General features: G+C 38.2%; 1 protein-coding gene across 7 annotated transcripts in view; it reads left to right on the forward strand.

Annotated features, from left to right (window-relative positions):
- The window catches only part of GABRB3 (gamma-aminobutyric acid type A receptor subunit beta3), a 116,549-nt gene that overhangs the window by 62,668 nt on the left and 26,511 nt on the right, over window positions 1-27,370 (forward strand). For 3 of the 7 annotated variants that reach the window (XR_010826651.1, XM_066983465.1, XM_066983456.1), the window contains exons 4-6: window positions 21,001-21,221; window positions 25,635-25,717; window positions 26,826-26,963. Coding sequence is in view for 6 of the 7 variants with exons in the window: in XM_066983465.1 (XP_066839566.1) it covers window positions 21,001-21,221; window positions 25,635-25,717; window positions 26,826-26,963 (442 nt within the window). In the remaining variant the exon portion in view is untranslated. Of the gene's footprint in view, window positions 1-14,320; window positions 15,529-21,000; window positions 21,222-25,634; window positions 25,718-26,825; window positions 26,964-27,370 lie in introns of those variants that run through there. The other 4 variants (XM_066983487.1, XM_066983493.1, XM_066983480.1 and 1 more) reach the window with 4 other exon arrangements.

Here is a 27,370-nt window from a genome sequence, read left to right on the forward strand (position 1 = left end):
CTACACACAGAGTTCTTCTCGTTGTTCATGTATTTTTACCCTGGTACTTCCATCCTTTCATATATATCCCTATGCTGAAATTAAAGTCCAGCATTTGTATTTTCAAACTGTCAACAGACTCTGGTATAATAACTAACTTCTCTTGCTGAGTTGAATCATGTGTAAGGTGCTGTCCTCCTAGTATTTTGGCTATTACTAAACAAAAAAGCATTTAATTCCTCCTTTTTTGATCCAAACTTAGCATGCTTGATATACCTATTGACTTTCCCAGGACTATAATGAATTCTTATTGTAAATAGCTTTTAACATAATAAACAGACTAATAATAAACTCTTCTCTATATGCATTCTTGAATGTTTACTTATCCCACGAGCATGCCCTCCCGATGCTGTTTTTGTTCATTAATGCTGTGTTTTCTGTTTCCGAGGGAGCTTCCACCCCTCACTGCCTGGGTTGTCCCACCGATCAGAGCAGTTATAGCACTGTGCAGTGGGGCAAGCAAAACCCTGTCTGCCTCTGCAGCCAGGGGAAAGAAGGAACTGCTAGGGAGAGGGTTGGTTGTCTCCTTCAGGAAGAGGTGAACAGTGTAATGTGCATCTCAGACATCTCGGACAGCATCTAGCTACCTGCCAGTGTGTTAGTGAGGAGCTCTTCCTGGGTTATATAAATCAGACTGTCCCACCTGTACATAAAAAATAAAATAATAAATAAATATAAAACGTTTGGAAAGATTTCCATCCTTTCATCAGAAGTCTGGGTTCTCTGGTAAAAGCATACCCGTGCAAATATTGCATCTCCTTTCAACCCAACTACTTGCCAAGCTTCTTAAAGATAGTGCGTTAGGGTTTGTTAGTTTGTTTGTTTTTTCCTCTGACTTCGGTGAAGGGAAATGACAGATAAATATTTTCAATGGCAATCTGTATTGTGTATGGGTGTCATACTGTGTTCCTTTTATTTATTTTGGTTTAAAATGTGTCAGCTAGTGACACTGTGCCATGTGGTGGTAATAGATAATCAAACCAGAACATTTACTTCTTTTATTGCCCAGTAAGGGAGAGCACAATGCCTAAAGCCATTCTGTCTGACTTCATCACAGCAGAACATTTGTATTTCCAGATCATCTTCATCTCTGCTGCGTAGATTGTCTCCACAGTTTAACTAATCGTACCCGTTCAAATGGTTAAAACTCAGTAGTAGTGTTTTTGTGTGAAGTGGTTTCTTCTTGTGAAGCGAGGGCTGCCCAAAATTAACGTGTTGGTATGGTTGGCGGCCCTAGTAACAACTGCATTCCCATTTGTAAACGTTTAAATAACTGTTAGGGCTGAAGCTGTACAGTATTATGATAGCATTGTTCCTGTTTGCTTCTGAGACAGAAAACAGCGAAGAACTTTGTAAGTTACTCAACCAAGTGTAAAAACGTAAACAGTAAGAACAACATTGATGGGCCAAGATTGCTGAGGATATTCTGATTAAAATTTTCTGCTAACAATTTCACTGTTGAAGTGATCAGTGAAGGAAAAGTGTGTACACCCCAAAATATTTGTTAAGCATTGTGTTTAAAGAGTATGTTATGAGTTAAGGATACTAGCTTTTTTTTTTCTGTGAATAAAGAGTGAGAGAATAAAATGTTCAGTACAGATGAAATACTCAGAATAGGAAAATGTTTTTTAGCAGCATTTTTTTTAATTACTTAGAAATAATTTGGCTAACACAACTGAAGGAAGTTTGTGCATCCTGGAAAAGTCATAATATGTGCTGCGTATGAGGGAAACTAGTAAGAAAATGAAATGATTGCATCAGAACAGTTTCACTGAAGTCTACTGTGGTTCACCCCTTGTTAATAAATATTTTAATTACTCCCAACAGTTATTTTGGGATGCTTTTGAGGAACTCATTTGAAACCTATATAATTCAAAGAAAAGTCTCTAAATGAGGAAGTGGCATTTCCTTAATGCTATATTTATAACTATTCGGGTAGTTAGGCATGGATGAACTGCCTCTCTCTTTTATGAATGTCTTTTATTCTGTAACTCAACATTAAAACATACAGCAATATCAGTTCGTGAAAGCTGTGCCAGCAAGAGGGGGACCAGTAGCCAAAGTCACCTATTTTTACATGCATGTAAGTCAGGATGAAATACAGAATGCTTTTAGCTGAACTTTGGAAGTCTTTCAGCTCCCTCTTCCTTCTATTTCTGCCTGCTGATTTCATGTACCTGGTATATTTCACAGAATCACACAGAAACACAGAATCACAGAATCGAAGAGGTTGGAAGGGACCTCGAAAGATTATCGGGTCCAACCCCCCTGCCAAAGCAGCCTCCTTAGAGCAGGCTGCCCAGGTAGGCGTCCAGACGGGCCTTGAATATCTCCAGAGAGGGAGACTCCACAACCTCCCTGGGCAGCCTGTTCCAGTGCTCCGTCACCCTCACCGTGAAGAAGTTCTTTCGCATGCTGGTGCAGAACTTACTGTGCTCTATCTTGTGGCCATTGCCCCTTGTCCTGTCCCCACAAATGACTGAGAAGAGGTTGGCCAAATATTTGAGCCTGGATGGTTCAGATCATATGTGAAAACCTGTTTGTGTTGATAAAATCATTAAATATTAGGTGGTATCAATGATATGTAATTTTTCCAAGGCAGGGAGTAACATCTTCTAGCTATCTAGTTTAGAGAGATTTAGATTAGTGAGGTTTAAACTGGTTGCATCTAACAGTGAATAACATTAATGCACAAGAGGCAAGAGGCAACACAAGCAACCAGCAAAGTTCCCAAGATGAGCCCTGCAGAACTGCAGGGACGTTTTATATTCACAGCACTTTTGTAAGGACGAGAAACACTTATTAAAACATATTCACATAAACACAAATGCTGTCTTGCAAGAAAAAGTCTGATTCTAGCACCTTAAAATGTTCTGTTACGGTTTCTGTACTGTTATATCTGTGTGAACTCTGACTAAATCCACAACAGAAATAAGGAGAAATCTATTGATCTGGTCTGATACTATTGTAACAACAAGCATAATCTAAAAAGTGCATAGGGGCAGAAATAAGTAGCGCAGAATACATTTAGATGAGAAAATATGATTTCCGTAGGAGAAGGAAAGCATCTAAAAGCACAGACCAAATCAGATACACTCAAGAACAAAAATACGGCAAAGAGGATAAAGCTCCAGTGGCATAGACTGTGTAATGGCTGACTGTAGGTGGAATACTAAAAGAACAATAAATTAAGAATTTGCCTGAGCAGTAACTCAATTTGTAGAAGGAGAAAGCAGGCAGAAACCAAGAGAAAATGCCAGTGTTCACTCTGAAAGGAGGGAAGCGTACGTGTTTAATTCTGGGTTGTATTCAGTCGTGCATCATAGCATTTTCCACAAATCGTTATTTTATTGTTTACTGGGAGAAAACTACACCTCCTTTACATGAGTGCAACCTCATCAAAATCTGCAGACTTGTAATAGCATAATGTTAGCTGAATCTGGCCCATTATTTATAAATTGAGTTCAGTCCAGAATCTGAAACACACAACAGAAGTACTTTAAAATGTGCAGCTCTTCTGATATGGATCCATTCTAGAGAATGCTTATCCAGGCGTGGACGTGTCATAGATCTGGTGCATTAAACCCACGAAAATGCTCTCATCCTAAGTACAGTAGTAAACTGCACACTGTCACTGTTTTTGAAGGTTTTCAACATTATCTCTTCTAATACTTTCTGTCAAAAGTGGACATAATTCTTGAATGCAAGAATATGTATATTTTAAATAGAACTGTGATAATGTTAACATGATGATGTGTAGAAATACTCTGAAAGCAGCAACTGCTTATACCTGGGGCTGTAACTTATGCCCTGGTTTTGTCAAGTCTCAGGTGTGCCAAAGCAGAGTTTTACTTCTGCTTTGTGTCTTTTTTCCTCACCAGCCTGTCTCATGAGCTTTTCCCTGTGCATCACACTTGAATCCTGGTACACAGGCATCAGTCTGCTCCTGGAAAACTTCGAGCTCCAGATCCACAAAAGCACAGAAGTCTCTAACTCCTTTTTGCAGACCTATCAAGCTATTCAGTCTACTCTCAATGTGGGCTTGTCTCCTTCTCCTATACTCCTGGGCTTTTGTCTCTTTTTGGTGAAGCAGCCCATCCACAGAGGGCATCAGGCCTCTCCACATACCATAAGCTTGGCACTGTCACCCCTCCTACACCATTAACCCAGTGCACATGGTTTCACACACTCTTGAGGTCTGTTTCAGTTTTGAGGCTCGCATTGATGTATTCACGCAGTGCAAAGCATGCACTTGAATAGGATTGAGACATGTAAACCTCTTTGTGACTTTAGCCCTACGTGTACTTGGACAGGTCCCACAACTTCAGATTTAATTCAGATTTTGTCCTTTTAACACTGTAATCACCTAAAATAAACCCCTTGAATCTAACAATCACTGACAGCAACCAATGAATCATATCAACGTTAAGTAGGCAACTGATGCTTCTAAATATGATTAATACATTTTTTCTTCTAATATTTTTTTTCCCTGATTAATTCCCATTAAAATTTGGCCTATTTATTTGAGGAGAGTTTTGATAATGAGTTTAAGATAATAAGTAATTTCGGAAACCAAGTCCTAACTGCACCTTGGCACCCTTGAAAAAGAAGGACCTGTTGGCTATTTTTATATAAATTGGAGCTTATTTTAGGTTTGCTTGGGAAAGGTTAACGATAACTGATGAGGCTGTGTGGCTGAGTAGTTCTCAAGGCAATCAATTGTAAACTGTCTGAGATTACATCTGAACAACGGGAATTAATATTCCTTCTCTAGGATCAGGATAAACAATCCAGACACATCCTGACTGCTTGTTGAGCTAAGACATAGATGCATACATCCCCGTCTCCTGCTACTCAGTTTGAAAGACATCAGTATATGTGCAGGGAAAGAGTCATGATGTACTGCGTTTTTCATTTCACTGAGCTAAACAAGACAGTGTTTCATTCGTATGACAGGTTCTCTCTTCCCCTGGACTTTTACTGACCCTTCTCTACATCTTTTCCAGTTGAAGTTTTTGAGCAAAGGTGTCAAGAACTTCATAGCATATATTAGGTGAAATTTTGACTTATATCGTATGCAATTTCAAACTGCTTCATAATCTACAGGAAGTTCATATTTGCTGAAAAGAGAATTTAACAAAGTAGGAGTAAGTGGAATATGTCCTGAACATATGACAGTTGATGAAATTCTAGCCTTTATAAAAGGCAGTGGCTATTTTCCTACAGTTTTTGATATCATTTGTATTTGTCATTACTGGAAACACCAAATGACATTACATTTCACAGTCATTTGAAGAACATTCCCACAAAGGAAGGTCAGCCAATTCTGAAAACACAAAGTACGTAGAATAAATTATTGTACTAAAAAAATAATAAATTGCATACTGATATTTTAAAAATCAATTTTAAGTAAATTAGTTTTCTAGAACTCATGGCTTCAGGTAAAGGTTTTGAAATAGTAGCTCCAAACAGTGACTCAGTGTATTTCAGATGGTTTGTGAATGAGCTACAAATTACTTTTTTGAAATGGTAACATTAACTATAAAACAGTAGTTTTTCAAAAAGGTAGACAAGGTAGCTGTGTTACGGGAAATATGAGCAAGTGTGACATGAAAGCACTGAATGTTTCATGTACAGTAGCACAGAGCCAGGATTTAAAGCCTGCATGCCTGCACATACAAATGCATGTGTAATCTATGTATCTGGTAAGAAAGATAAATCCTTTATATTTGTATGTAGCTGTGTTATCAGGGACCCACTTAATGAAAGCAGTTGGAATACTTCTGCCATGTCATGTTATTCAATAATGCACACATTAATACTTCTTAGTAAAGGCCTTTTCTAAGCATAAACTAAATCACTCCACTGGGGAACAAGGTCTGAATTCAAAGTTAATTTTTTATTAGTGTAAATGTGATTCATAGATTGTTACAGTTAGTTGTAGGAGACAACCAGACAACCATGTTTTTCAGCTCTATCCATTTCTCTCCCTAGGATCAGGGTAGAAGATGCATTTCTTAGTATAGCATCAGATGCTTTAGTGTGCTGGGCATCCAGCAGCTTCCACTCTGAAGGTGAGCTGCTGGATTTGGGCAATATATAAAAGCTGACTGTATATGAAGGAATTATGTGTGAGATGAAGCTAGGCAAGTAAAACAGAGATGATGCAAAACTAGTTTGTATCCTGTGGTACAAATCGCACGTACGTGTAGTTTCTGAGTTTAAGATGTGTTCTACTGATGTGTTCTACTTTTTGTTCTTGTTTTATATAATTAACTATGTGGTAATTCTGTTTCAGCTAGTAGCTGATAATTGCAGTTCCAATTAGAAAAAAAATACAAACTTACTCTAATCATCACAGAAACTAACTAATTATGTAGAAAACCTGTCTGCTTGCATAAACAGAACAGAATCAAAATTCACTATAGGACACTAAGATGGATGAATAATTATTTTTAGCTTGTTCACTGATTTATACTAGTGTGTAACCTGGTTTAGGTGCATCTTTTTTTATCTAGCAGAATTTGAACTGTTTACAGGCTTTGTACCATGTAGAAAATTTGATGTTTAATTTGGTTATGAGTAGAGTCACTTTGTCCATATATCGTGAATAAAATAAGGTCATTCTATGGTGAATAAAAAATAAAAAAATAAATTTAAACTGGTAATAGAATATATCTGTGGTTTAAATAGATATTTTAAAGTCAAATGTTGCCTTCTTTATTGCCACGATCTGTGCTGTGCGTATAAGAGCTCATAACCTAACCAACTGTGCACTTGGTGGGAATAGTGCAAGTTCCTCAGCTGCTTGAGATGATGTTGCTCTTGCAACAGCTGTCAGCATTCATTTTTTCCCAATCAAATCACCCTAGAAACCCACGGTGCCCTCTTTCTACCTCAGATTTTGTAACCCCAGAGAAAGCAGAGACTCCAGAGTGCTGCAGTGCAGTTCAGGGTTGCCAGGATCAGGGCAGGCAGTGCTCTGGCAGAAGCAGGGACGTGCAGCCCGGAGCTACTGCTCCCTTGCGCAGCAGCAAGACCCTGCACAGCAGGCGAACAGCGTGGCCTGCCTGGGGGCTGACAGGTAGCAGCAGGCAGCTGGTGGTAGTGCTTTGTCCCTGGGCAAGGCAGCAAAGTCCAAGAGCTGTGCTGCCACCAGCTGACCCCAAATCAGGGGCTACCCACGTAGGAGAGAGCAGTGGAGGGGCTGCATGAGGGGCCATGAGGTTGGTGGTCCTAATTTGAGGAAACAGACGTGCAGAATAGTGCCTCAAGGGATTTATAGCTAAACTGCTGTCTCCTGTAGGAGACCAGAAATCTTGTCTATTTGTTGTGCTGTGTTGAAAAGGGAAAATGCTGTTTAGTTGGGTTTTTAACTAATTAAAAAATCTTTCAATGTGTAAAGAACGCTCAAATAAAATGTGAATGGTGTTGCAGTTGGAAAATAAGGTCAAGAATATTACCCTTATCAATCAGCATAAATTGGAAAGAACACAGTTCTGACTTCAAGCTCCCAACTAATTTAAATTTCACATAGACTAAATTTATCTATCATCTTCAGACAGTATTTTCACTTTGAATAATGTATCTCTTGTGTTTATTTGCTAACTTCCCAACTATAAAATAGATATTTTAGCTATCTGATTCATTGCCATGTCGTGTGCTTCAAAGGCATTTTACCTCTACTTCACAAAATCCAATTTTTTCATGATCTTATTCATGCTATGCATATACAAGTATCGAAAGGTAATAATTAGACGCATCTGCTTACATTTGCCAGGAGCAGATGTTAGACAAATTAAAATGAACATAACTATCACTCAGCATCATTAAAGAAGCAACTCTATAATAATTTCTGAACTTTGACAGGCGGTTAAATATTCTACATTGGCATATTTATGCTATTTGCAAAAACCTCATGTACAAAATTATCTTCACATGCGGTTGAACCAAAAATGAATTGTGTAAGTGTTCCAGGTCACAACTTCTACTTCCGTCCCCCCCGGAACAGTAAGTCGTCTGCCCCAGCAGCGATACTTATTAACACCATAGGACAGTCACATCAGCTCACAAACAATGCAGCAGAATCCTAATTGACTTAACAGTCAGTTCTCTGGGAAGATAAGGATGTAAGAATGGTGTTTTTAAGATAGATCGAAAGTCCGTTTTTCTCAGTATTGCATTTCCAACCATGGCCGATGGTGAAGGCTCAAGAAGAGTGTAAAAATAGACTGAATTTTGGTATTTCTTTGATATTCATCCAGCATCAAACTATGAAACAGCTCACAGGCTTCCCAAGACCTTTGTGTATTTCGGGTGATAAGCAGTGGGTAAGAGCTACCTAGTTTAAACACGCACACCCATACTCATATGGTTGAAAAAAAGAGTATCCTTTCATGTATTTTGAGCCTGATGTCTAGTAATTCCTTTTTCTGCTCTTTTTTATCTTACAAATGAAGAACTGTCGGTCTCTTCCACAACATTTTTCTGTAGAGGACTGTAAAAACAACTTTTTACAGATACTTTCAATATACCTCTTAGTTGTTTCTTTTCCATGAACAAAAGTCCTTGTGTGATTATTCTGTCTTTATGTTCTGGGCATGTTCTGGGCCTTTAATTATCCTTGCTGCAGTTCTTGGGACCTTGTTATGCTTTGTCCTGTTGGGGATGTGGACCAGATGTGCACACAGTATTTAATATGTAAGCATACTAAAAAGTTGTGGCACAATGATTTTTCTTTTTTTCTATTTCTTTCCAATACAGTCTTAAACTTCTGTTTGCTTTTTTTTTGAGTTCACAGAATACTGAACTGATCTCTTCTTAAAACTGCTGATTGAAATCACATTTCTTTCGAGAGTGGTCTTAGCTCAGAAGCTGTGACTCTTTCTGTAGTTAGGATTACTTTTTCTCTATTTGCTTCATCTTCCATCAGCATTGAATTTTATTTTATCACAAAGCATTCAGAATGCTGTTGTCCTTCTACATTTCTTCACACTTACATCTTTCATTTTTACTGTTCTGAGAAATGTTGCAGCAAATATGAGCACCTTAATATGCATCCCCTAGAATCCTAGAATCCTAGAATATCCGAGTTGGAAGGGACCCACAAGGATCATCAAGCCCAACTCCTGGGTCCCCAAAGGACCACCCAAAAATTCAGACCATGTGTCTGAGAGCAGTTTCCAAACACTTCTTGAACTCCGGCAGGCTCAGTGCTGTGACCACTGCCCTGGGGAGCCTGTCCCAGTGCCCAACCACCTCTCAGTGTAGAACCTTTTCCTGGTATCTGTACTGAACTGCTCCTGTTTCAGCTTCAAGCTGTTTCTTCAGATCCTATCACTGTCACCAGAGAACAGAGCTCAGCGCCTGCCCCTCTGCTCTCCCTCATGAGGAAGCTGTAGACCACAATGAGGTCTACTCTCATTCTCCTCTTCTCCAGGCTGAATAAAGCAAGTGACTTCAGCCGCTCCTCATATGTCTTGCTCTCCAAACCCTTCACCATCTTCCTAGCCCTCCTTTGGACACTCTGTAACAGTTTTACATCTTTCTTACACTGTGGCACCCTGAACTGCACACAGTACTGAAGGTGAGGCCACACCAGCACAGGGCAGAGTGAGACAATCCCTTATCTTGACCAACTAGCAATGCCGTGCTTTTTTTTTTCAATGTTCTTATCTGTTTTTTTCTAGTTTAGATGTGACTTCATATTTTTGAAGTGCATCTTTTTCCTTCTGATAAAATTATTTATCCAAAATTTCAACCATTCTTTGTTTGTTACTTAACAGTTATTTGTGATATACAGAAGCTCATGTTATGATGACCGTAAACAATCTTTTCTCCAATATGGAGCCAAGTTTCCTCATGCTTGTACAATTTACTTTTTGAAATTAAATAGTACTTTAATAGAATTCTAGACTTTCCTTAGTTTTAAAGGATAACTTCCTAATTCCAGTGGGGTTATGGAGGAAGCGATCTGTAGCAGCATTCTGACCCATGACTTATGCATTACTCACAATCGTGTCGAGAGTGTCTTGTCTTGTTTCAGGTTTCACCAAAAGCTTCTTCATGAATCAGTCATTTCTGGTGTCATTTAGTCTCTGTATCACACCCCAACCTGACATTTATCCAGTCTATGTGGGGGTGATTGAAGTTTCTAATTACTAATTTGTTTTTTTTGCAGCCTCTTAGATCTCTCTTGGCACCTCACTGACACCATTGTCATCCTGATTAGGCAGTGGCAATTTATTTCTAATACTTACATGGGCCTGGCTTCTTAATCTATAGAGACTATGTGTAACATTCAATACAATTAACTATCTGATGCAAAGCTTTCTTTAACAGTACACCCTTCTTTTTCTTGCCTATGTGGTTTCTTTTGTGTTACAGGTTTCCATTGACTGCTTGCCTTCTATCAAGTCTGTGATGTTTGTGTTAGGCCAATATTCTCACTTCAAATTAGGTATCCTACTTCCTTCATCTTATTTTCAAACTTCTAGCATTTTAATAGCAGCATGTATGCATTTGATCTGGTTGCTTATTTTTCTATGCTAGTATTTTTGAGAGTAGAATTAGCTTAACTTGTGTCCTACATGCGTTTTACCATCTTAACCTCTTTCTCAAGGATATAAATGTTTTATAATTTCACCTCTCTATGATTCATCACCCAAGGCCAGATTTTCTTCTGCACCTTTTTTTCCTATCTAATCATCTTTAATTCAGTTCCCTTCTTTAGTAACCTTTCTATTGTTTAGTGCCAGGAGCTTTACCTGAACCCTGTTTTGCTATACAGACTTTGTTCTAAAAGTTTGTCCGGTTCTTGATGGGTCTAAATCTTTCACCCCTAGACTGTTACCTGAAAGACTGATTCTGCTGCCAGCATGAAAAAGCACTGCTGAAACAAGAGCACAGGTAGATGATGGAGGATATACTTTTTATATTTGAAGAGGCCATCTGACTATCATAACTGACATGCTCTGCAGAATACTAATCTCTGGCTGAAAGCAATGTCATATAATGTACCTTGCTAATGCTCCTTCCCTCAGTCACATTCTGGTCACCCACAGGCCTAGTGGGGAAGATGATTTCTGGCCTCCTAAATGTGCTTTGCTGTGTCTGAGGTATCTGACAATGGCAGATGAATTAAGTAGGTAATCAAACAGTGATTATAGGCTGTACCTGTGGTAGGAAGAATCCAGTTCTTTAGATAACTGGCCTGCATCTGTAACTGGCCTCCTTTTGAATTTGTAGAGCACCACTGAAATCAGCATCTCCACCTGGCACAGCTCTATACAAGTAATTTTGCTGCAGAAGAGGTGTTACCACACAGCACTAGCATAACGCCACACAGCATAACTGTCTGGTGAGGAAAAAATAATTAAGGGAGGTATATAGACTGAGTTTTAAGTTCTCAGTCTTTTTACCAGATTTCCTAGGAAATAAAAAAACTCACCTTCTGTCCTTCCAATTAGTACCATGTTAGGAGGAATATTGCAGTACACAACTAGCCCTTTCTACATTCAGTTATTTAAAATAAACATACTGCAGAATACATTTAGAAATTTTTGTCTGTGCCGGTATCCTGTGTGGCACATATGTGCTGATGTCAGAAAGTAGCCCAAAAGATAGCCTTGCAGAAAGTATTTTTACTATAGGTGGATGAAGAGGAAAGTCCCTAACACATAATCCACAGCAGGATCAGTCTTGCTCTATGTATTTAAAGTAGATATAAACCCCTGAGAGTGTCAGCTGTCATCAAAGAATTCTATTAAAAAAAAAAAAAACAAACAAACAAACAAAAAAAAAAAAAACCATGCCTTTAAACCTACAAGTTTGGAAGATTTGTCATAAAATAAGTTTCATGCTGATCGTTTAGAATGTCCTGTGTGTGGCTTAAGAAGTTGGGCAATGCTGCAGTTCAAAACCCTCCTTCCTCACTTTTACTTCTGCAGTGATATATCTTGGTTCCCTAATTACAAAAGCTATTAGCAGATTTTTGCAGAGCGTTCAGGTCACATGCAGGAGGCGAGACATCCCCCTCAGCAAGCCATTTTCCTTTAAACTCAACTCAGCCTGATTTTTTAAAGGGCATAGGCAGGGGACACTCTTTTTTTCCACTTCTTTCACAAGCCTCTGTATGACAAGAAGTTTGTGTGTGGGTTGAATATCACGTATATTTGCAGTATTTCTTTTTGCATGCAGCATTTGGCTTTTTTTTTTTACTCATTTATTTTGCTTTTTACCAAGTTACATGAGCATAGCTGTCACATGATCAGTTTATCCTACCCGCAGTAATGAGTTTTTAGCAAAAGCATTGTTTTCCTTTTGACTTACCATGCATCCCAATTTTGTTACTGCAGGATGTAAAATTGGATTTAACATTGCTGATAGGGTGAAAGCCTACCAAGCCTATGAAGTAAGAGAAGCTGCAATATAAGTAACTTGTCTGAAGGAAAGGAAATCGGCTGAGCAGTGAAGTTAACTGATCACCTTTCCCACTCTCTTCCACTGCAGAGATATTTATTCTGGTTTATTTCTTTGCTCAAAAATGAACACATTATATCTGGATCCCAGCGAACGTGCCATTTACACATAAAGAGGCACAGTTACACCCTGTCATGGTGTAGGGGAGCCTCAGGGCAGGCTCTGGTGGCCAGGGCTTGTCCCACTGCCCCACCGGGAGCAGGCAGCCAGGGGCACCATGGCAGCCCCATCCCTGGCACGGGGCAGCGCCAGGGGACAGGGATGGGCTGAGGCTGGGCCCGCAGGTGGGGGCACAGCTGGGTGGGGGCCATGTCTGGGCAGGGAGATGGGGAGTTGGAGCCCAGCCCTGCTGCGGCCCCACTGTGTCAGGGGCTGGTGGCCCCAGGGTGATGCGGGGGCCTGGGCAGGATGGGGACGGCCAGGTCTGTAGGTACCCTTCAGGCCCAGCGCACCCAGACTTCATGGGCCGCAATATTGAAAAGCACACGAAGAATGTTTCAAGTTATGCATTTTAAAAGCATTTGATGTCCATCATGTTCCCACTCACTTTCTCAGATGGCATTTTGTTCATACTGCTGTTCGCGAACAGGATTTCCTTTAGGACTGTTTGGTGGTTCAGATAATCACAGACAACAAGGAGGAATTTGGGCATCAGCCTTGATGCTCTAGTGCCAGTGAGATTGGCTGGTTCCCAAAGTCAGCAAAATAAATAGACTGGGAGGTGAGAAAATTTTAAAAGTTTTCCTCACACCAGAGTAAATATTCCTTTTTTTAACCAAAAAGTGTAGATGGCAGCAGACACGTATTTCAGTTTTCATTCAAGGGCATGTTTTCCTTAGCCCTCTGTTCCTAAATATAGTTTTGTTTTATTTGTTAACTCTGGCATGATTAAAAAAATATCATACAAGTTCTAAAGTGTCTTCAAAAAAGATCTTTTGATGATTTCATAGTGACAAAAAGACTGTAGAATTTTTAGCCTGAAATATGGCTTTTACTGAAAATTGTTTTGGGTGGTTTTGATGTTCAGTGATAGCAAATTAGAGTGTCATGGAGCTACGTATTTATGGTCACAGTATTTAAAAGCCATTTGTGTATGCACAGCTCTTAGTACTTCCATCACTGCTGTCCTGGTACACCTTGCAGACACTGAAGGGGTTATGTATACAGTAGAGTAAGAAATCGGAAGTATTGAACAAATACAACAAGTAAGATCAACTTAAAGAACTTTGAGATTTTTGTTTGTTTGTTTTCCTTCCAGATTTTTTACTGATAATTCAAGTAATGCCAAAGAGAATTATAACTTGATGTATTTCTGGAAGGAATGATGCAGAAGTGTGAGAAGTCATTTGTTCTCTAAAATGAGTACCTAGTAGATCTCAATTTTTTATCCCAAATATCTCATAACGGGCAAAACATCCCATAGCTTTAAGATTTTAGGGCACTAGCTCAGTTCTCCAACTCACTGGTGGCACATCCCGTGACTGTGTAGGAGGCACACTCCATTAGTTGTCAGTTCCCATCTCTCTAAGGTCAGCTGCTTCAATTGTGGGAACTAGCTGACAGCTGATAAAGGTTGATTTTTTTCTTCCCCGTAGGCTGTTAGTAGGATTTCAATTAGTGCAATTAAATGTACCTGTTTTCTTGAGGTCCTGTCAGCTCCAAAATAAATAAATTTGTGCTGCGAGCAGCAGGTTCATTGTTTCACTGGATCTAGCGGGTTTTTTCTTTCTGATAAGTGTTTTTATAAGGCATATATATTTTTTAATTTATTTGTTTTTATTTTTCCTTAATTAATCTCTTTTAGGGTTGTCTTTTAGCATAGCATCTAAATATTTGAATTTTCTATTTATCCTCCTTTTTTAATATTTTGTAGGAGGGCTCCACCAGATATTGAATTTTATGTTTCATCTGTCTGTTGTTAAGTAGATTTTGATTCTGCCATACAATTCACCATACAATTTTGGACAGATCTTGAGGGGTGTAGCAAAAGACCATAGCTTCTTTTAGCTAGCTTTCTGCCACCAGATCAGAGGGTATTATATCCTTGATGTGTAAAAGTGTATGCTAGTTTTCCTTTGATCAGTCCTTTGAGAATAGAAACTCCTGATTACTGTGGCATTGTAATGCCCATGATACTTTTAATCAAAGAAGGAACATTCAAGTATTGTCCCCTTACCTGTTAGGAATTAAATAGCTGGGACTAGCTTCTTCTTGTCCTGACTTATGTCCTCGGACTGATATATTTGCAGAAACTTGATGTTTGGATGAGAGAACACCCCAAAACCATGGTAGCGTGAATTTGTTGTGGGCAGAGGAACATGTAAAGAGAAAAGCCAACATCCATCTTTTGACAAGTAAGCTCCCATGGCCGTGGCAGGGATGTGCTATGGGGCAGTGCCTACTGACGGCTGCCCAAGTACTCCCTCTGTTCCTGCTCCAAAACTTCTTTGGCAGTGACCACCACGGCTCCCCGAAAAGCTGGGGAGCAGGCTGCTTTAGCCAGTTGCTATGTCAACCATGCTCCCTCTGCATGCATGCGGAAAGCCTGGCGCTGGTTGGTATGGCAACCCTCCTCGGAGCACGGAGAGATGCTCGGCGGGGGACAGGCTCTTTGGTGAAGGCACCCTGGTTGCGGTGTAGATGGAAACTCTCGTGCCAAAGAGCATAAGAAGAAGAGGGCAGGATAGACACACGCTATCATATGTTCATTTGGAAAAGTTTAGTTTGCAGTATCAAATGGGTTCTTGTAAGCTAAATATTTCCTTATGCCTATTTATAACTGCATGAGTTTCAGTAGAAGAGGGAAAAAAATCATGGTAATTTGCTACAAAGATACCAAGACAACATGGATGCATGGAGGATCACACTGAAATTAGTGTAATTAAGATACTTGAGCATTGCATTTTCTTAACAGAATAATATTTTAGCCACGTGACAGAGAAAACGTGGTGTGTTTTCAACCTGTCATTTTGTAGGTGTTGGAGAGAAGCGTGAACGAGGATCTTATAGGTGAGACGAATCTTTAATATAACAGCAGGTTATATTATGTTAAAAATGTTGGAGAATGGTGTTTTGGTGAGGTAAGGTACATGTGTGCTTTCGTCTCTGTGTGTACATACATCTCCTTCGCTTAGGCTGCTTATAAACTATGTCTATCTAACACCAGTTTCAATGCAAGGTTCTGATCAGGCAGTTTTCTTGTGAAAGACTTTGCAGAACAATAGGCTTTGGTGACTTTTTTCCATTCACTGACAACTGACAAAGTAATACATAGTTTAGATGCATTGGGAAAAATCACACTGTCAACAGGTAAAATGTAATAGATAATGTTTTTCTATAATGTGAAAGTTGTTGAATCTTTTAGAACATTTTGAATTCTGAGAAAAAAAAATGTTTAAGTGATGATCTCAGACACCTGAATAGTATTGCTGGTAAAATCTAACTTCTTAAGGTTAGCCTTTCTGAATGTCTTTATTAAATTAATGTTTAAATTAACTATAACTGTGAATTAATGTGTTCATGAATCTATTTCTCAGGTCTCTTCTGTGTATAGTAGGGGAACAGATTTACAGCTGTGTTGTCATGCATAAGATTCATGAGTTTGGCTTTGCAACTCACTTTGGGCTTATTGGGAAGGATGCAACTCAATCATCAATGGTTCAAGAATAGCTCTTTATACTACAGCAGGCAATTTTTGAAATTATATGAAAGGGAAAGAAAGGGACCTTGTAATTATATATAGACTAAGGCATGGATTATCATACATCTTTTTATCCACTGAATAAGCATTTACTTTATTAGGTCAGAAAAACTAAATTATCCAAAAGCTGATGCTAATAGTTGCATTTGTCTGTTGGTCAGGAAAACAACAATGTGAATTTATGTCCAAATGAAAATCTAAGACGGTACTCTGGACCTCATTAGATATAAGGCTGTCCTTCCAAGCAACGGAATAGTTCTTTTTTGCACAACCTTTTCCAGTATTTCCAGTAATTTTCAATATATTTGTTTTACATGAATAATTTAGTTTGATTAACTGCCATATTAATAGTATTCCATCATAAGTATTAATTATAGTGTTCTACAGAGCAGTCGCTCTGAAGAACCACAATGTTTTTACAGCTAATGGGTAACTTTAACGTCCTCAATACATAGCAAATTAAGAATGTAAACAGTGAGAGTCAATTTTAGAGTATAATTGCTGCTTTTAATTTAATTTTGATGAACAAAGTATATATTTAAAAGAATTCTTTCCTTTTTATTGAATAGGAAAGAGAAAAAATAGAGATAGCTAACCCTGTAATAGAAAACAAATTTTTTTGTGTTTAATATTGCATTGTATTAGTATTTATAATTCATTAGTCCTATGGTTTGTGCATAAGGTACTGTTCAGTAGTGTAATACAATGCATTCTGCCTGTTTGAACTGACTTTGTAGTTAAATTTTAGTTGCACTTCCTGCATGGCATGCTCAATCAGTGAAGAGACAAATAACATGTAGGAAACACTGAAAAATTTATTTTAACATAGTTAGCATATATAATATTTGTGAGTGTATAATTCTTGCTTAAGATGTTTTGAAATCATGTATAATACACACAAAAAGGACAGATACATTATGATCTATTTAAGTTGCACTATACACCTCTTTACCATTGCATCAAAATTCTTTCTCATGTATTATCTGCTATTTGAGTTTTTTCTTTTGTTTTTCCCAGAGAAAACTGTGTTTAAAAACAACAAGCTACCTTTATTTGCGCCTCTCCTTACATTAGTGGCATTGCTGCATTGATAAAGGTGAAGGATGCTTGTCATAGTTCTTTACCCTCGTAGGATGGTCCATGGTCTTTGAATACACAGAAGAAAGCTCATGTTGCCTGTGCAGTCAAGCTTTTCCTATTTTGAGGATAGGACATTTCTCCTGTACTTCAGAAGCACTGTATTTGTCCTTCTGTCAGGGCTTCAAGCATGTTGGTTGGTTGTTTTTTTTTCGTTAGTTTTGTTGTTTTTATTTTTTACCATTCTTGACGTGAAGCATCAATTACTGTGAGGAACTGGAGAGGGAAAAAGGGGACCTTGAATGTGGTATGGTATTGTATGGAAAACAAATATGATTTATGGAGGTCTTTGCAGCTGAGGAAGTTGTTCACTGCTCTGTGCAACAGTTAGAATTTCCTAAAGCTGGCGGCTCTGTGTCCTCTTTGACATAATAGCACCTAATGCTGAAGCTGTAGTGGGATTAATCTCTTCTAGCTTTAGACATCTACCCTCTTGACCTCTATATCAGAGCTAGTCATCATAAGCTACCCTGGAGGAAGGTGGCCCTAACTAAACTTTGTAGGCTACTTACCTAGGGGCAAAAATTCATTTTCTCATTTTACCTAAAAGATACCTAGTGCATTTTTTCGAATCCATACTGAAGTCATTTTAGCATTTTCCTCTGGAGTACAGAAAAGGAGAAAATTTCCATCATGGGTACAAAGCCTAGCAAATTAGCTACTCAAAGAATGAATGCTGGCATCTTCATAGGTCATATTTTAATAAGCATACAGCATAGTTTCCAGTAGTAACTTTGGTAGAACTACCCAGAAGATCTGACTTTCCCTGCTCATTCTATTGTTGCCTGCACTACCAAGTAGTTTCAGTGCCATTCTAGTATGTTTGATGATGCTTTTTTTGATTTGAGCTTATCAGAACAAGCGTGATGGTAAATAGCCATGGTTTGTATTCATTCTTTCTATCCCTTCATCTTCAGAGCAGGTCAGTTGGCAGAGCACAAATGTACAGTGATCCGTCAAGGTATATGGAGGCACGCAGCCTTTCTTGGGCAGTCTGTTTCTGCTGTGTCTGTTGTTTGAAGTCCAGAGAGTAGGATGAGGCAGACATAGGATAGTAGACTGGCATTGCAGAAGATACTTCTTAAGCATTTTCCTTAGTAGATAGCCAGTGAAGAACTGGTATCGAACTGATATTTTGCATGTGATATGATTTTTAAACAACTAGTTGGAGTATCATTACTTTCAATGCGTGCAAATGTAGTCATATACATTAGCAGATGTATAGATAGCTGTTTTTAAGTTGAGATGAAATAAGAAGTGAAGGTTAATTGAGGAAGTGCTAATAAAATGCGTACCTCAGAGGCAGTATTTTGTTTTTCTTTCAGCCAAGATGCTGGAAGTTCTTGCAGTTTGCTGGATGTTGCTGGTTTTGTATGCAGTTTGTAAACTCCTTTCTCTGTTGTTCCCTGCCACAGTAATTTTAGTTAAATAAACAGATAAAATGACAGAATATTCAGAATATTACTGCTAGTATTGTTACACATACTTTACGTAGCTAGTTAATTTCTCCATTCATTAGCTGTTAGCATGTATTTTATTTCAAGCCAAAGGAAAAAGGAACTTGCCTAAAGTTCTGGGATATTCAAATGTACTGCTTCTGTTATATTTTAGTGCTATCTGGGTCTGCTTCTTTCAATGCTATACATTGCCACCCCATTTCTTTATTTCCGTCTGGTGGTGTTTTGTCTGTATATTGTGCATTTATACTTAGTGAGCTTTGGTTGGTATATTGCGCATGTGTCTACAGCTTTTATAATCCCCAGTTTCTTGACATTGACGTGCAAAGCATTATAAAAGCCAAGCACACAGCAGATTTTAAAATGTTAATAGAAACAGGCTTTAATTAAGCAGTAACAGAACTGGTAGAGGATGTTCACTCTAACGCATCAGTGTCAGAAAGCCGGTTGCATGGAACAGGAGGAGAGACGTGCTCCTCCCGATGGGAGCGAGGCAAGCGCGCATGTACCTCCCTCGCTGATGAGCAGTGACGAGGAGTCCCGCCGAAGGAAGCTTCTGAGAGAAATACTGGAGCATGTTTTCCTGAGCAGTCATGTCAGATTTGAGTTTCAAAGGATGAGTTTCCATTCAGGCAGTTCCACACGGGCTCCTTTCTCCCATCTCTGGGTCCTTTTGTTTTCAAAGGTCTCTTATCAGTTTCCTAAAATGGGAACAGCTTGCCCTTGATAACTGTAATGATTTATTTGGTAAGCAATTAAAATTGATTTCTTAAAGCTATAGCAGCTGCCTCATTAGATAGAACAAATCACTGAAAAAAAATGCAAAGGCTCTGAGTATGAAAGGCGATCTAGAGTTAAATTTGATTTCAATGAGAGGCTTTAGGGGTTGAGGGAAGCAGGGCAGGATCAGTGCCTGAAATTGGGTTGTCTCCACGTGAGACCCATTACAAGAATGGGCCATTCCCAACAGTTGTACTTAGAAACCCTGAACATCCTTTTCCCAAACAAGCAGCAAGCCTGAGGGCTTTTGTATCTCCAGCTTGTAGAACCAGATGCAAATGCAGGTATCCTGTGGCTTGCACACCTGCTGCTAAATATTTAAATGTGTTTGGAGATCACATAAATTTCTCAGTGTTTTGTGAAGAGTTTCATGAATAGTTTTATTGTTTAAAGCACTTCTGTAATTTGAAAATCAGAGTTTTAATGGCCTGTACTTAGTCTCTTTTTTTTTTAATGTTAAATACAGCAATATTATTAGACCTGAAAGCAATGTTTTCTTTGACTTTAAACATCTATTTCCATATACAAGAAAGTATTATTTTTCAGTTGCTTACTTCTTTTATTTCATGCATAAAAATAGGCTTCCTAAAAATTGAAATGTTCTTCCACACTTTGAAAGTTATGAGAGAAAGAAAACATAAAGGTTTTTCTTTTCAAACAGGAAATTTTGCTATTTCATATGATTTTCTTTTCAGTTTTGCTGGCACTTAACTTTGAAATGTTCCCATACAGTTTTATATATTTTTATAATAGCATGAAGCTAACAAATGAGGCATATTAGCTAAGACTTCTAGAGTATTTCAACGCAGTGTTATTATGACATGACCAAGGCAAGTTAACAAATTCTAAAATGAAAGGAAGATTTTTGAAATGTATCTTTTAGGCGTCTATATTCATATTTAGGATCTCGAGTTAGCGATCACAGGTTTTCACAACCGCTATAGAACTTTATTGACAAAATTATGAAAACCAAACATTGACATTAGTATGTGTTATATGTAGCCTGTTGATGAGAAAATCTATGTCGCTGCAAGATGTGTTCTCACGCAGACACATGTATAAGTGACATCTTAGCAGGTTATTTTTCAGATATGATTTAGAACATTGCTTTAAAATACATCAGATGTTTTTCAGTTCCTCTATCAGTTTTGAAAGTGGGAAAGGTTACAGTATTTACCTATGCTGTTGTTTATTATTCCACAGATATCATAATTTCAGGTAATTTTCAGAAGGATTACATGAAAGAAAAGGAGAACAAAAGATACTAATAATAGTTGTATTTCTTAAGATTTTGATATATTTTTTTTAATTACCAACAGCAGATTCAACTAGTGGCAGAGAAAAAAGATTGTTTTTCTAGTTATGGCAAGTATGATTGACTGTTGTACTTCTATTTTTTCTCACCAGGATTACACTTTGACTATGTATTTTCAGCAGTACTGGAGAGACAAGAGACTGGCATATGCTGGCATACCTCTCAACCTCACACTTGATAATCGAGTGGCAGATCAACTCTGGGTGCCTGACACTTACTTCTTAAATGACAAGAAATCATTTGTGCATGGCGTTACTGTGAAGAATCGAATGATTCGCCTTCATCCAGATGGAACGGTGCTTTATGGCCTCAGGTCTGTACTTTCATGATGAAGATTTCATAGCCATTGTTATGTATTGTTGATATTTGTTTCCTGGTACAAGGTTATTACAAACAGTGTGCAGCATATTATGTAACCTTCCCTGCAACTCTGAAAGATGCCTGTAGAAAATAAATGACACAGTCAATGTTTCTTAATTTTGCCAGAAGCATCTTCAGTCAGGTTTTATCTGTTTATGTAGAGTCACCATATCTGGAAAGCCCAGTGGCTATAGGAAGCAGAAAGGCAAGCATTAATTGTAAACCTGAAAATTTCGTTCCAAATACAGGCAGTAAGATTGAACGTGGGCATATGTTGCCTCTTGACGTGACTTCAGCCTATAAAGAAAAAGAAAACCACAAACAGTTCTGGTTAAATGGAGTCAGCCACTGTTAGGACCATGACTCTGTGTACCTTCAGTGATTTTTTCAAACAGGGATCAACACTGCAATGTTTTACATTTCAAACAGAGCTGCACAGTGGCCTTGCGCTGTCCTGTGCTATACCTGTTTTAGGCTTGGCCTGCGTTTTTTTGTTTTCGATCATAGCTTCTATGGTTAGGAATGTGGAAAAATCCCTCCCTTAAGACATATGATTACACAAGCAAAAAACTGACTGGAAGACTTGGTAGTATCAAAAAGTTCCTTTGTTTGGACAGGTTATTCTGTATGGTCCAATGATTTAAACTATCCCAGCAAAACAAGTCTTTGCCAATGTAAACTTCATTTCCATCACAGGAAGTTTCTTGTGTTTTTAATTTCAGGATAAAGAGTCCCTAGTTTAAAAATAAACGAGATCTGAAATGCGGTGCAGATGGATTAGACTTACAATATCATTATTTTACCTGCTTTTGTTTTTTATCAGCAGGTGAACTTTTAATCTGAGGTGAGTATTGGTCCATCACCTCTTTAAATCCTGTGAGATATCATGTATGGGCTATAGTAGGATGAATCTTTCTAGACAAAATAAAAACTGACTCAGCCTATTAAGAAGTTTTAAGGAAACAGGATGTTCAAAAAATGTTCATAATTAATTTAAGCAAAAGGAGACTTTCATGTTGCATACTTTGTACCCAGTATTGAACACTGCAGGTTTAGGATTCTTTCCACAAGTAGTTAAATATAAAAAAAAATGATGTAAGATGTTGTTGTTTCCTGTACTTATCTAAAGAACCATCCCCAACAGCAATGTAATAAAAAAGTGATGGAGATTAGAACTCTTGTGATCATAACAATGAATAAAAGTCTCTCTGCCATACTCTAAAAATATTTGGAATCATTCAGGTGAGGATTATCTGTCATAAAATACCATATTTGAATAAGTTATCTTCCTCTTCTGTAGAACAGAAATGTCCACAAGCAGATTTCATTTCACTTGATAGTACTCACTTGGCAGGAATTTCACCAGTAGCTCATGTATATCAACCTTCTTTCCATTCCCTTTCCTCTGAAAACATTCAATATTCATGGTCAGATTTTGCTGTGTGTGAAGCAGCTAAGTTAATGAAGAATTATTGTCTGAAATTAAATTTTGGCAAAATATAGGACATTGTGATCAGGGAAAGAAAATATCTAACCTGTAGCTCTGTTGATCTAAGGACTTGAGCTTTGTGTTGCTCTGCCACTAGCCTAACTTCTTGTATTGTGGTTTGGGAGCATCCTGGTGGCCTCGGTCTCAAGCTGCTGTCTGGAGACAATGATTCATCCTGTGGACTGAGACCAGAACCTGGAATTTTATGTGCCACAAAACACAAGGTTGCTGAGAATAATAGGGAAATTTGGCGGGTTGCAACCGATTATAGGATATCCATGGAGCAAAGCAGTTCCTCAAAAACATACAAAAAAAGTGATCCACAGGCCACACTGGCTCTGTGTTCTCTTCTGAACAATGAATTTATCTTGCTTCTGAAGTACTTGACCTTCAGTTATCCAAATGTTATCTCTGTTCAGAGAAAGCAGTTTGCTACTGCAGTAGAAGTCCATGACTATGGGGGAATGGAACAGTAGCTTTTTGAAGTTCAACCCATTTCTGGGGAACTTTTTTCACTGGGTATCATACTGACTTTGTCCCGCCTTGTTCAGAACAATATGCAAGCATAAGACTATACAACAGCTTTTTCCATAATAGGCCAAAACAGAAATAATAGCACTATAGACTGACTGGAGATCAAAAGTAGTCTTTCCAACTGCTTGTATACTTGCCATATATAGACTACTTGTTCTCAGGCAATACAATATTAAATGTTATAAGTAAAGTGGAGGAATGTATTTATTTCATCTGGAAGGACTCAGGTAGTTATCACCCATGTATAAAGCATGATTGACGTTTGCAAGGTAAAAAGGTTAATTGCGATTGGTCAGACAATGCAACTGGATTTACTTCTGTTCTTTTTTGGATGAACGTATTTCCGAATCAAGATGAAAAGAGGATCAAATTAGCCATCAGGACTGCGACCCAGTCCCATAAAAAGTATTTATATTGCCTAGACTGATTTATATTGTAAATTTTGGGGGTACAGACAACATTCTTCTGTCAGTAGAACATTCTTCTCCCAGCGTAGTGTGGATGGGGTCCCTGCACAATATATCAGTATAATTGAAGGTGATCGGTCCAGTAATAAAGCAACAGGGAAAGATAAGAGAAGCTATATCCAGAGGACAGATAACTGGAATAGGGAACTCTAATCAGTTTAAAATATTTCTTTTATTTATCGCTTTCATGCAAAATGTACGTGTATCTGTGCACAACTTTATCTTTCTCTGGCTTGTAATTGTTTCTCTGTCACTGCTGTGATGATGACTTCTTGAAACCTCATTGTCCCACTGTGTCAGGCAGCATCCCATCCCATAAAAAATAAAACTGTTCTTCTTGGTAGCATGCACAAGCTTGAGCAATTAACATTTGCTTTTGGTGAACATTTGTACAATTTAAATTTGGTTGCTTAAAAGTTCATTCAGAAGAGACCTCTGAGCATTCAACTTACTTTGCATAAATGTGGTAAATCTGTTTCTGTCTATATCTAGCTGTATCTTTTTTTGTTTGTTTATTTGTATGGTTTTTACTGGATATTCATGACATTAAAAACTTACACTTTGCTGTAGTGTAAAAAGGTACTTGAGCAAGAATGTGCAGTTTCTTGTGTAGACCCAGAGCATTTCCCAGCAGGTAGCTGGAGATGGGTTGACCTGAAATATTCTCCTGTTATCACAATACTTGGTACCTGAAAGCTTGTGGGACTTATATAAAGGTGTTCGGAGGGTGCCTAGAGTGCACATCAGCGACAGATCATGCTATAGGTGTGTCTGGGAGGGACGAAGATCCAGAGTATGCCTTTCTCACTGTCTACTGGTAGGAACACAAATGAGAAAATACTCTGAGTAACAGATCGTTGAGGTTTTTCCTCTCCTGACCCATCCATTGCCATTGTGCTCATATACCTGTCTCTACCTGTGCAAATAAATTAGAATATTTTCTTGCAAAAGCGCCTTCGACAGTCATAGAACTTCTGTTGTCCTATGAGATAGTTGTAATGGGTATTACAACTCCCTTCCCTTGGATTTTATGTGAAGTTATCCACTTAAATAAACAGTTTGTTAAGGATAAGCATTCTTTCCTTCATTTTCTTGGAGAATCGGTTAAGGCATACATAATGAAAACAGGTGTGGTTTGTTTGTATTTTTTTTTTTTTTAGCATGTAAGAGTTGAGGAGAAGCACTTACTTCTCTTCCCTTGAAATTCTGCCCCTGAATTTTAAACTAGTACACATAATGCATATGAAAATGCATAGTATAAAAATGCAGGTTCATCAGTAATGAAATGGTTTGCAAATTCATCATTAGTGTGCTAGATTGCCTACACTGGAAATAAAAAAAGCAAAAATATATTGTTGGGGGAAATTTTAGAATTCAATATGGCACTTGGTTACAAAATCCCTTTTAATTTACTTTTGAAAACTAGAGAAATAAACTTAACTTTAAAACAAAGCATTTTGCTGGACTTGAAACAGTTTTTCAGCATTTCATTTTTTTTTTTCCATCTGCCACAGAACAGTAATTCACACAGCTCTAATAATTCTGACATCTGTAGCAGACTTTTATCGCTTCATGTTTTCTGATATTAAGTCATATTCTTTAATTTCAGCAAAGGTTTTTGTAATATTTGCATATGCAGATAGGTCGAGTCACAAAGGGACTTTTCGCTTAAGTGTAAGTCACAGTGAGTTCTGTTGAACTCAGTGCAGCTGCTGTTGTAAGCTGCTGCTCAATGTAAAAGTATGGACCAGATTCTCAATTACAATAAAGCCATTGTTCAGTGTCCTCACTTTGAAAACAACAACATCAATTGAAAAAAAATTAAAAAATAGGATTACTGGCTGTATAGTAATTCTGTACGATGTTTGTGTTTCAGAATCACAACCACTGCAGCTTGTATGATGGACTTGAGAAGATACCCGCTAGATGAACAGAACTGTACTCTGGAAATAGAAAGCTGTATGTATATGAGAAGATGAATGTAAAACCTAGTTCGGATGCGGGGTGGTTTTCCTTTTGTACAACTGTAGAATATTTACACTGGAGACTGTAAGCACTATATGAATCACATAATTATCACCCATTGGATTTTTTGTTTGCTTATTTGACCTTCTTTAAAACATGAAGTGTCATCCATTTCTACATGGATGGATCTCTCCTAGGAAAACAGTTTTAGGACAGAATGAAGCTGTTATTTGTTCTAGCCTGAGTTAGCAGGGGCAGCGACTGGGTGCTTATCTTCAACACAAGAATGAATGTTCATATTTTAATCAGATTAAATTTAAAGAGGGTAAACACTATGATATCATCTTCTTTCAGTGTGCTTTTTTATGCACAGATGGTCTTGCCGCAGGACCCCCTGGGCTCTCAGATCAGCCCCATTTGTGGTTTGTAGTTCTGTTCCATGCAAAACCAGATTTTCTCTTCCACCTAGTCATGTTCTAGGACTGCAATATTCAGATGTATATTTCTGCTTCAAGAGTTCCTGCTCCATTTCTGCTACTGGCTGGAGATTGTGTGCTAATACTCTATATTCAGCTGGAGTCCTCCACTGCAGAAGCTAATGGAAATGGTGTGACTCACACTCTTCAGTGTGAGTGGAAAAGATCTGCCCTAACTATGTTTGTCTGTATTTATGGAATAATCCGCATTTCTCTGATGATTATTGGTGTCAATATACACTTGGTATCAGTGCTAGATGTGTTGAATGTCATAAATCATACTAATCTATGATTTTGCAGGTAGCAGTCTGCAATCCCTGAAATTGATAATGGGTGGCAATTTCTATCTCGTAGGAGCCGTTAGTCCTAGCATGAATTTTATGGGGATGATACAAAAAACAAACAAACAAAACAAAAACAACAGTATTGTGTCTCAAATTCCTGTGCAGACTGTAATGGAGCAGCTCTTCAGGAGAGCTTCTAGCAGGCATACAGAACAAAAATTCATACACCACTCCAGCTGTTCTTATTCTTTTCATTGCCACAAATGACAAACCACGTATGCTGGTTTGACGCTCATTCCAGTCCACTGTTGTTTCTCACTTACTCTCCTGCTTTGCCTGCAGATGGCTACACGACTGACGACATAGAATTCTATTGGAGAGGAGGAGATAATGCAGTCACTGGTGTGGAAAGGATTGAGCTTCCTCAGTTCTCCATCGTGGAATACAGACTGGTGTCGAAGAATGTTGTCTTTGCCACAGGCAAGTAATACCATTTGCCTAGTTGGTATTTAATTTATTTTTGTATGACAATTATTGGCTTTTTAATCATTATTATGTATAGTCTTTGTCCTGTGTTGTGTGCATGGCTAAAGAAAGACTTGGTAAAGCCCAGAGGCAGGAGTCCGTGAAACAGTGTTTCTTGTTTTATTTTTTGTGTGTGTTTGTGTGTCATACTTAACCATACACCTAAATATGTGTGATCTAAATAAATACGAAGTCATTCATGTCTGAATCATCAGTTTAACTGATGTAGCCTACAGGGTTACTGATCATAAAGAAGTATGTTATGGCAAACTAGGTCAAAAAGGCACAGTTTTTTTGAGCACCTCCCTACAGCTTTTCTGTACGTCTCTTGTTTTGTTCTTGTACAGTGAATGTGATGCCAT

The sequence above is a fragment of the Anser cygnoides genome, chromosome 1 (genome assembly GCF_040182565.1).
Source record: "Anser cygnoides isolate HZ-2024a breed goose chromosome 1, Taihu_goose_T2T_genome, whole genome shotgun sequence".
Classification (NCBI taxonomy): domain Eukaryota; kingdom Metazoa; phylum Chordata; class Aves; order Anseriformes; family Anatidae; genus Anser; species Anser cygnoides.